Source organism: Aedes albopictus, chromosome 1 (genome assembly GCF_035046485.1).
Source record: "Aedes albopictus strain Foshan chromosome 1, AalbF5, whole genome shotgun sequence".
Lineage (NCBI taxonomy): Eukaryota > Metazoa > Arthropoda > Insecta > Diptera > Culicidae > Aedes > Aedes albopictus.
Genome location: NC_085136.1, coordinates 249206336 through 249217797, shown reverse-complemented (window position 1 = coordinate 249217797; position 11462 = coordinate 249206336). Strand labels below are relative to the sequence as shown.

The following is an 11462-nucleotide window of genomic DNA, read 5'->3' as shown; positions in this document are numbered from 1 at the left end:
TTCTGAAATTAATACTGAAGAAAGTAGATTGTAAAAATTACCATTGATAAAAATGTTAATGTGAAAAGATTTGGGTGTAAATTTCGTTAGTGTAAGCAATCGAAGCCAGAGCCCAAGCAAAAGAAGTCAGCCATCCAACCAACCATCCAGCCGGGAAGACGCAAAGAAAGAATTACTGTTATAAAGATACCTACATATTTTTCTTCTGTTGGTTGGTTTCTCCTTCTGGTTGCATGCATTGTGTGCTCCGTCCGTTCCATCATCGCCGCCGGCCCAACCTGTTTCTCCGGGATGGGATGGGATTGAATGGGATAGGAAGAGCGCGCAATCCATGCCGAGGAGAGCGAGACTTCTTGATCGTCTTACGTGTCCCGGACGGCTCAGTGCTGTGCTAGATCTTGATCGGTTCGAATCGTAGCGTTGAATCGTTGGTGGCGGTGGAGTTCTTCCCGGTTTTGCCCTCGTCAGCAAAAGGGCCCCCTTTTGAGGGCGTGACACAGTTTTTATTTCTTCGGGGGGACTGAGAATGGTTTTGTGAGTTTGGAACAGTGAGTGACAAAACATTTGGAGCGTAATACAGAATCGATTAGCACCGCGTTTAGCTATAGTTCGTAAGATACAGTGACCTACTTTAGATAGCGAAGAAGCATGATGAGAGTTAACGGTAAATACCTGTGCGTGATATCATTGGTGATATTTTCGATTAGTGGCAGTGCTTATACGACTCAGCGGTCGAACTTGCGGGATGATGAGGGAAGTCCGTTCCTGGATATGGCCTCGGAGTTCCTGCAGTCGCTTGGAAATCAAAATGGAGGCGGCGGTGGTGGCAACGCGGCAGCTGGACTGACCGGAATTGCTTCCATGTTGTTGCCATTGATGGCCAATGCTAATGCCGGAGGTGGTGCCAAGTCCAACAATGACGGAGTTGGAGCGATCCTGTCCGGAATTGGAAGCATGTTGGCTGGCGCCAATGGTGGAAATGCCGGAGGAGGTGGCGGTGGATTTGATCCCGCTCTAATTGGCAACGTGATCCAGATGTTCGCTGGAGCGAATGAAGAACAGCAGCCCCAAAGACGATCCAATAAACGCCAAAAGCGTCAGCAGAAGGCCGATGAGGGCAACCCAATTTTGGACACCGTTCTGACCGTGGCCCAAACTTGGCTGGCCAATCAGAACAGCGTAGATCACGATGAAGATCGTGAACCCCAACATCCTGGATTTAACGGAGATACCATCGCCAACCTCCTCCCCTTAGCCGTCCAAGCCTTCCAGTCCTTCTCCGGTCCGGACATGGAAAAGACTCAGGAAAAGCACAAGGATCATTCGTGGGTTCTGCCACCCTTCCTAGAACATATCCACGTCATGTGGGACCAATTTACCCAATCTGAGCTGGCGCAAGCCCTCTGGACCAAGATCGGTCTGGATACGGTGTTCAAGGGATTCGTGGGTCGCGATGGAAAACTGGACTACGATAAGCTGTTTGCTACGCTGCAGAACCAGAGCTTCCGGCGGCGGTGGATTAAGGCCGCCACCATCTACTTGGCTGACTGGGCCAATTACATTGCCAATCCGGAGGTCTATCAGAGGTGAGTAAGAGTAGCAGCGGTGCGGTGACGATGACGAATTTCGGATACGGCGTTGGTTTATGATTGTGGTGTACAGGTGGTTTGCGCGAGAAACCAGCTGACTGGAACGACTGAGTCATAAGGTTGAGGGGAATTGGGGGTTAAAAGTGAAACTTGAATGGCGTGTTGTGTTGTTTTCACATGAAAACTTATCGCATGGAAGATCTTTTGTTTTCTGAAAGAAGATCACATTCATAATTGTGTTTTGATGTTGGCGTCAATTAAGGTCCCATTACACATGACAAATATTTAACCCTCTACTCTAGAGCACCATCGATTTTCGACGAACTTGAAACTTATCGGTAAACTATCAGTGCCGGGCCGACTCAGGACACAAAAGACTATCCGGCAATCCCAGGGTCGGCTAGCTACTGGGTAATCAAGGGCACATTTCGCTATACAAAAACTACACAGATCTTTCACTTTTCTTACATATTTATTAAAATCCCTAGTTTGTGGCGTGTGCGTGTTGTTCTGTGTAATAATTTAGTGTAAATTTGTTATGTGTGTCCTATACCATTCGGTGGTACCGGTACATACCGCTGCTGCTTGATGGTGGTGGGTTCGGTGGCCGACACAGCGACCCCAGTCGAGCTGTGCGGCCGGAAAGCTCGCCGGATGGCAAGGCGAGCGGTGTCTAGGCCGGTACTCGGCCGACGGGACCAGCGGGCGTTGCTGGGGGGGGGATGCAGGCGTCTTCCCTCTTAGACGCTATCGACCGGCCGTGGCATGGCCACCTTGGACGGCCGAGAGGGGAAAGCTCCTTAACGTTTAGGGCCTTCGGCCCGAGCTGTACGTCCTCCTATGAGGACTGATGTTCCTTGTCGGTTAGGCGCGGGAACCGTTCCCGGTTCCACGGGCCGAGCCGTGTGCTGGACGGTAGACCTTTTTGAGGTCCAAACAAAAGAGGTCCTAGGTCCTATTGGACGCAAGCACATTACAAAAATGTTCCAAAGAACAGTACAGGATATTTGAATTACCTGAGCAGGATTTTCACCCAAGCCTCCACTTAGCTCTTGCCAAGGAAAGGGGGGGGGGGGGGGGGTTGGTCGTTCTCAACTGCCTTATCACTGCACTAAAAAACACGTCTGCAGCACACGGACGCCTGAGTATTTCTAAGAGGCCAAATTTAGGCAATGGCCGCTACAATTTACTTTTCTCCCATTCCGTCATTCCACTTAATTTTAATTTTAGCATTCAGCCAGCCATGTTTTGAAATTGGTAGCCGACGAATACATTCACAGCGGTACTGAACCCTATCACTTCTGTGGTATTTCCTTCTGTTTTTACACAAGCAACGTGAAGGGTCCGACAAATACAACAAATACAAAACAAAAATCAACAATTTGTAACCAAACGGTTACAAACTCGAGACAAACGGAATTAGATGCATATGATGCAATAGTTTTTAGAATATGATTGTAATCTCATTAGGTAAACCCAACTGCCAACTACTTGTTTCAATAGTGGAACTATTGATAAACAATCAAAATACTATTGATTTATAACTAAAATTTTTTTCGTTGATTTCGAAAAATTTGGCCAATTTGCAGTAACTTTTGTTTCAGCACTTCTTTCGGAAACGCTTTCTTGGCATATAAATCGTTGTTCAAAGTCGTGGGAAGGAAAGGGTTAAACAAACTAGCTCAACAAATGATCAACACAACGTGAATCAATGCAACGTTGGATGAAAGTTGGATTACGATGGCAGTCCATGGCAGAACTCTTGAAGATATTTTTTATAAATAAATACTACAGGTACCATTTCAAAAGGAGACATACTTGCCAACATCAAAGGTTTCCATGTTTCCCCTTATATTAGAAAAATATGAGTTCTATTTAGCTTAACATTTATCATTTGTAAAGGAATCTTAAGGCGAAACTAGATACATTTTCTCATTTTTAGTATTTGATTTTTTACAAATAATGTAGCAATATTTCCAAAATCGGTTTTCATACTCACTCAGAGGATCAAGGCATTTCCAGATTTTTTTCTTCATAGAACAGGATGAATATGGGAGCGTGAGATTACTGATGGCACACATACCCTATGAAAACCGATTTTGAAAATATTGCTTCATTATTGAATAAAAAATCTAAAACAAAAAATAAGGAGATGCATTCAATTTCGCCAAGAAAATCGGTGTAGCCAATAAAATGGGCTAAGTTTGCAAGTGTGCTAGCCGGGATTAGCAAATGCAATTTGGTTTGATGCTTCATTCGTCGTGTACTTTCTGTGCTAAATTGAAATGGGATTTCTAGATGTTTCATCTTAAACTTTGCAACCAATAAAGGTAGAGCTTAGCTTGTTTTCCTGTAAATTTTTATCGCTTTGTTTTTTTAGGTATTTTATAAATCTTTTGCATTTTTTTTTGATTTCATTATAATTTTCTTTGGAAGTTTCCCATGAGCTTTTCTATTAAATTTTACAAATATATAAGACTGTATCTCTAGAGATTCTTCCAGCATTTCCTTAAAAAAAATCACGTATTTCTCCGGGTATTCTTTTAGAAATCCCTTGAATTTTGATACGAAATTCTTTCAAAAATTCCTCTAAATATTTCTTTAAAAAAAATTTAAAGGGATTCCACCAAGGGTTCCTCAAGCATCTTTTCCAGGTAATACTTAAGGGTTTTTTTAGCAACATCTTCCAAGATTTCTTCGGGAATTTCCCTATGATTCTTTCAGATATTCAGGATTTTTTTAAAAGAATATCTCCAGGTATTTCCACCGAAACTGAACAGAAGATTTATTAAAAAATTAAAAAAAGAATTGTTTCAGAAGTTCTTCCATGGTATCTTTCTGATACTTCTTTCTGAAATATATCCAGAGACTTCTTCAAAAGTTTGAGGATTATTCTATGAATAATATCAGCAAGGGATATCATTAGAAATTCTACCATGGAGTGGATTTCCAGAAATTCATTCAGAGCTTTTTGAAAAATTCTACAGTGATTTTCTCGGAAATTCTTCCAAGACTCCTCCAGTAATCCCTTGGGAAACTTTGTCAGGGGTTACTTAAGATTTTTTTAAATTTCTTTTTAGTGCTGTTCCCACGGTCGCTGCAGAAAGAACTCCTGAAATTCTTTCAGATACTCCTTTATGGATTTTACAGAAAAAACTTCATGAAACTATACAAAACATACTGGAGAATTTTTTAAGGATTTTTTAAGGAATTCCTGAAGATAATACCTCTGGAGATTCCATGAGAAGTTTATGTAAATTTTCAGAAGAAATTCCTGAAGAAAATTTTCTGAAGCAATTTCTGATGTAACTTTTGGAGGGCTTCCTGAAGGCAGGGTTCCTGATTTCCACTTTTCATCTTCTTCCACATTCGAATACAGTCAGCAGCGAACGATTGTCGCTTTGGTTTGTGTGTTTGCTTGTCAGCGACGACAGCGAACTGCGGCGAACGGTGGGAAGCCACACATGGAAATTAAACATTCGTCCACATTCGCATCGCAAGCGATCGAGCGGTGATGCGATTCGTGAGTGATATTGCGCATACGAATTTTTGAAGTTTTCAAAATATGTTTATTATTTTCTTTGCTAATCTTGTATTTCAACAACAATACACTAAAAATGTATGCATTACATGCAGAAATTCTCTTCTAGTTATGATAATAGCCGCTTCGATCGCTCACCAGCATTCGTCACCATTCGCCATTCATTCATTCGCTTGCGATCCAAACTGCGACGATCGGCAACGAATATCCATGTCAAGCAGATTGCGCTTCGCGTCCCACTGATGATGGGGTTGCGTGTTTGATCACGACAATCCGTTTGCTGCATTTTTCTTGATTCGCTTCGGCATAGAGGAGTGAATATGTATGAAGTGAGGCGATCCTTGCCTGAAGGAAACCCTTGAGATAACTGTAGACGAATTTTTCGAAGAATTTTATGTGAAACTTTTTCAAAGGAATTTTTGAGAAAATTTCTTGCGAAGTCTTTTTTTTAACTAATCACTGAAGAGGTTTCTTGAGAAATTTCCGAATTTAATCTCAGAAAAAATTCTGGAGAAATCCTTGAAATGATGTCTGCAGGAATCCAAGCATAAACGGCAGACAAAGGTATTGGAGAAGCTCTTGAATAAATCTATATTTAAATTTCTGGAGGGATTCTTGGAGGATGCCTTGGGCTGAAAATGTCTCTAATAAAGACACCTAAACCTATTGGAGGATGTTCTGAAGCATGAAGAACTGCTGGAGATACTTCTGGAGAAGTTCTTAAAATAATTTCTTGCAATATGCCTGAAGGTAAAAGTGGACATAAACCTTTTCTTGAATAATCGCAAGGAAAACTTTCAGAGGAAACCCAGCAGAAAATGGCAACGAATCTGGAAGATTTCTTGAAGGAATTACTAAACTGTGCTCCTGAAGAAGCTTAATTTTTCGACGAAATCTTTGAAGGAATGCCTAGAAATATTGAGAATTTTCTGCAGTAATTTCATGAAGAATTTCTGTTGAGATATTTCTGGAGAAACGATAAGAAATAAATTCGGAAGTGGTTTCTTAACCCTTAAGGTCGCGCGTCGTTGTAAAAAGTACAACACTACCAGAAAACCTTGCTCGTCGTATACAGTGTGAGTGCGGCGCTCTTTTTGTTGCTGGATTGCACGCGTCCTGAAAGGTTAAAGAATTCCGAAAGGGATCTCTGAAGGTATTCCTGAAGTGTCCCCGGAAAAAAATCTGAAAGAATACCTTAGGAAGGGTTGCAATAAATTCTAAGCGAAGTTTGTGGTGCAATCACTGATGGAATGTTTGAGGACCTTCTGAGACGAATCCGGTAAGAACATTCTAGAAGAATTTCTGAAGTAATATTTGATAAAGGAACCCGACGAAGCTCCAACAAAAATTCCAGAAAGCATTACAATAAAGAAAAAATCTGAATTTCTGAAGAAATTGCTGGAAAAACTTCGGGATGAATACTCGGAGGAACCTCTTGAGAACTTGCTGTAAGAATCTCTTGAGGAATATGTGGAAAAAATACTGGTGTAGTATTTGATGAAACTTCTGAAGGATTCGCTATGTTAAGGACTTCTGTAGGAATTGGATTTTTTAAAGGAAAGGCTGGGAGGAATATGTTAAAAATTTCTGGAAAGATTTCTAGAATTCCTGAAAAAATCGAAAATAAATCTTGAAGGAAATTCCAATGCAATTCCTTCAGGTGTCATGAAATGAGTTCCTCCAATAATTCCAGAAATCTTCGGAAAAATATTGGAGAAATTTCAGAAGGAATCTCTAAGCAACTCCTAAATGTAGACTAGTATGGGACAAACATCAAATTCTCGCTCCAGTCGACTTTTTTGATTCCTTTTAGGTCCCAAATGAACTGTGCAAAATTTCAGCGCAATCGGTGAAACTATGATTTAGCGCAAGCGGTTCAAAGTTTTCATAGGATTTACTATGGGAAAAGTTGCACTTTCTGATAAAAAATCCTAGAGGTCTCCCCTTGTCTCCTTAATTCGAATCGGTCAACGCTTCTTATAGAAAAATCATTTATAAAACTTTCCTTCGAAGACCGCAAAACAATTGGATGCTTGTGGAAAAAGTTATTGATTTATTACCGATTAGTAATTCTATGAACGGCTTTTTGTTTTGTTTTATCAGCAGCACTGTAGCTGCTGCCTTGGCTGCTGCTGTTTCTGGGGGTGGTGATTAGCCTGGTACACGGTTTATATGGGAAAATACAAAAAATGGAAAAACTAACTCCTGTATACTTTTTGAGTTCCTCTTTGGTCCCATATCAACTGTGCAAAATTTCAGATCGATCGGAAAAACTATATTTTAGCGCCCGCCATTCTTAGTTTTTCATACGATTTACTATGGGGAAATTTTACACCTGCAAAGAAAAATCGCTAGGAGTCACCCCTAGATCCCAAAAAATATGTCGATGAATGATTTCTGTAGAAAACTTCACGAGGAATCAGACCTCCGAAGACTGCAAACCGATGCGACGTTCGTGGAAAAAGTTATTAAGCCTCACCCGATTGATAAAATAACGAGATTTTATTATTTATTGTTATTCCTTACATGTTAAACAGCATTGGCATGCCATTCGGTTTTCAGTTAATAACTTTTTCCACATGCCTTAGATCGCTTTGCGGTCTTCGGAGAGTTGGCTCCTCGTAAAATTTCCAACAGAAATCATTCATCGATTTATTTTTAGGGGTTAAGGGGCAACCTGTGGCGATTTTTCTTTGAAAAAGTGATTTTCCCCATAGTAAATCGTATGAAAACTTAAAATGGCTGGCGCTAAAATATAGTTTCTCCGATCGAGCTGAAATTTTGCACAGTTGATATGGGACCCAAAAGGAACTCAAAAAGTGTACAGGAGTCAAATGTCTTTCGGTGTCCCACTCTAGTGGTGATGTCTCCCGCCACCCCATGCAACAACGGCAGCAGCAGTGCTGCTGATAAAACAAAACAAAAAGCCGTTCGTTGGATCACAAATCGGTAATAAATCAATAACTTTTGCCACAAGCATCCAATTGTTTTGCGGTCTTCGAAGGAAAGTTTCATAAGTGATTTTTATACAAGATACATTGATCGATTTGAATTAAGGAGACAAAGGGTGACCTCTAGGATTTTTTGTTTGAAAGTGTAACTTTTCCCATAGTAAATCCTATGCAAACTTTGAACCGCTTGCGCTAAATTATAGTTTCACCGATTGCGCTGAAATTTTGTACAGTTCATATGGGACCTAAATGGGATCTAAAAAGTCGACTGGAGCGAAGATTTATTTTTTCCATACAAGCGAGTACCATACTAATGTAGACTCTATTCTACAATCATGAATTTTAAGCTGCAGAACGATATGGTGTTCTAGAAATTTTCCGTTATCGGAATAGTCAAATTATTGGTACAGTTGCTGGTCCATGGATTGATAATTTCCTTCATAACTAAATAATATCTTCCTGCGTTAAATGAGGTCCAAAGAGGTTTTATGGGTTTTCTGGAGGAATTTCAGGTAGTTTCAGAGAATTTTCGGCGGGTTTCAGATGCGTTAAGCAAGCATTTTCGGGGGTTTCAGAGGGCCTAGGGTGCGTTACTTGCGGTCGAAGGGGATTTAAGGGGATTTCGGAGTCATTTCAGGGAGTTTCAGAACATTTTCAACAGGTTTCAGATGTGTTACGGAGGCGTTTTAGTGATTTCGGAATGTCTCAGGTGCGTTATAAGGGATTCATGTGGGTGTTAACGGGATTTCGGAGGCATTTCAGGAAGCCTCAGAAATTATACTGATCCTGAAACCCTCTGTAACTCTCTGAAATGACTCTGAAATGCCTTAAAACGCCCCTCAACCCCCTTGTAGCACCCTTTAAAGGCTCTTGAGATCGCCTAAATTGCCCTTAAAGCTCCTTGAAACGTCCCCTTTTCAAAACTGTAGCCTACCTATGCACATTTGTTTTGCTGTAAATACAATCAATTCCCATTGAAGTTACGTTACTTAAATGGAGGGACATAAATGGAGTTTACTTTAATGGATTGGACTTAAATGGAGGTATGAGTGTAATGACAATAACTAAGGAAACGGCACCCAGGGAGGCCTTTCAGAAAAGTTTTAGAAGGTTTCATTGGGTTCTCATGGACGCTTCTATTTACTGGAGATTATTTCAAAGTTTTTTTTTTGTTTTCATTTCTGTGTATTTTAACTAAAGCTAATTCTACACTTATTATTTCAAAGTGTTTAGGGACGTTACTGGGGGAACTGGGAAGTTAAGGACTTTAGAGAAGTTAAGGGGGAGTTTAATTGTATTTCAGAGGCTTTTCTTGGGTGTAAAGGGATTCAGAGGAACATTCGGAGGTATTTCAGGGAGTTACAGAGGTTTTCAACGAGATTCAATAGCGTTACAGGGGGTTTCAGGTGTGTTTCAGGGACCTCAAAGAGTGTTCCAGGGACGTTTCAGGGGGCTGTAGAGTGTTTTAGCATGGAGCCGTGAACGTGCAGGAAGCTCCTTTATGGCTCCTCCAGTGTCCCTGAAACCCGCTGAAAATCCTCTGGAACACTCTAAAATGCCTAAATACCTCTGATGAAAATACTTTGAAACTCTTTGAAAACCCCTTGAGACCCCCTCAGAAACCTTGACTGAGACACGATAACCTCAGACACGCTAAAAAAAGTCAGAAACCACCCAAACAGGTCGTTAATCACCTGAACATGTATGGCCTCTGAAACCAGCTTAAATGCCTCCTGAGACCATCTCAAACTCTCTGTAGCGTCAATGAATTCCACCGAAACTCCAAACACACCAATGAAAATATTCTGACACTTTCTAAAATGCCCCTGAAGCCGTCCCTGGAACTCCTTCGAAAAGCCCTGTTACCCTGAGACGCCAGGAATTTTCAGGGGCGTTTAATGGGGTTTCAGGGAGTTTTCAGAGGAAATCACACTTCCCTTGAATTCGCTGTAGCTCATAATCCACGTAAACCACATTTTGATCATCTTAAACCTTTCCTTTTAATTTGGTTTTAAGGTAAAAAGTTTCAAATAACCTAGGAAATAACATTTTGAAATTGATGGCATTTCGTCACCATTTCAACCCTTTGGAGCCGGATTGTTTTGATTTCGCTGCCACATACTTGCAGGCCTCGAACACGTTTCTTATGCTCGGTTTCATCGTTGGGGTCATATTGACCCCTCCGGCTCCAAAGGGTAATGGAAATACACAATTTTGCTGGTTCATCCCAACCAGAATCGATACAAAATCCTGCAAACAATCAAGATAGTTTGAATCAATTGTCTGTAACTACTTTTTGAAGCCTAATAAAAAATGTAATTTTTTTCAAACTTGTAGGCTATTGTGTTTCTTTCGTACAATAAGGACGCTATCAATAAGGACGCTACATCCAGGGTTCCCCAGGGGGAGGGCTTTCAATCACCGACGAACCGACGTGACAGTGGTGTTTCAAAACTGTCCCCCTAAATTTAACGGTCGACCAGCAAAGCGAGCGAATGCTTCTGTCAAATCAGCGCAGACGCAAATCAGTTCCTATATGAACACACGGGGGTTTGGGGTGAAGCTATCAAATCATCGCGAATCGTTATAAAGGTGGCGGTAGTGTTCGGCTATTTTTCATCATGGCATCGGGGACAACAAATTTGAATTTATTCGTTCTAGCTGTCACATCGGTTCGTCGGTGTTTCAATGGCGTTTCAGAGGATCTAAAGGGTTCCAGGGTTCTTAAGTGGACCGAATGGGTGCTTTCAGGAGTTTCGGCGGCGTTTCAAACAGTCTCGGGACGTTTCATGGAGTTTCAAAGGTGTTCAAAGGAGTTCCAGGGGCGTTTCAGGGGGTATAAGGAGGTCTCAGGGGTGTTTCAGAGTCTCGTAGGGTGTTTCATGGGGTCTCAAGATGGGTGAAGGGGATACCAAGAGGTCGCGAGGTTTCAAGGGGATCTCATGAGGTCGCAGAGGCATTTCAGGGAGCTTTAGAAGGTCTCAATGGTGCTTCAATGAGTTTCAGGGCAAACCACAGGGTGTCAGGGGCGTTTTAGTGGGTCCCAAGAACATTTCAGCTAGTTATTGGGGGTATTAGGAAAAGGGCTACTACATGGTGTCAGGAGAGTTTCAGGGAGTTGCAGGGTTTTAAGGCGGTTCGAAAGAGCCTCAAGAGCGCTCCAGGGAGTCTTAGGGGCGTTTTAAGGTGTTTCGGGAGATTCCATGGGGTTTAACCTCTTGGAGCCGGATTGTTTCAGCGCAGCAGCCGCAATCTCGCTGACGCCGAACACACTTGTTATGCTCGGTTTTTATAACCGGAGTATATGACCGCTCTGGCCCCAAAGGGTTAGGTGGGTATCTGGAGGTTTCAGAGGGACATCTGCAGGTCTCAGGAACAAAT

The 11462-nt window shown here is 41.7% G+C and overlaps 1 protein-coding gene across 1 annotated transcript in view; it reads left to right on the top strand.

The window, feature by feature from the left end:
* Positions 1-222: 222 nt before the first annotated feature.
* Positions 223-11462, top strand: part of LOC109400415 (uncharacterized) — a 34026-nt gene continuing 22786 nt past the window's right edge. The window contains exon 1 of the mRNA XM_019672927.3: positions 223-1586. Within this exon, the coding sequence (XP_019528472.1) occupies positions 649-1586 (938 nt within the window). The 5' untranslated portion in view covers positions 223-648. The remainder of the gene's footprint in view (positions 1587-11462) is intronic.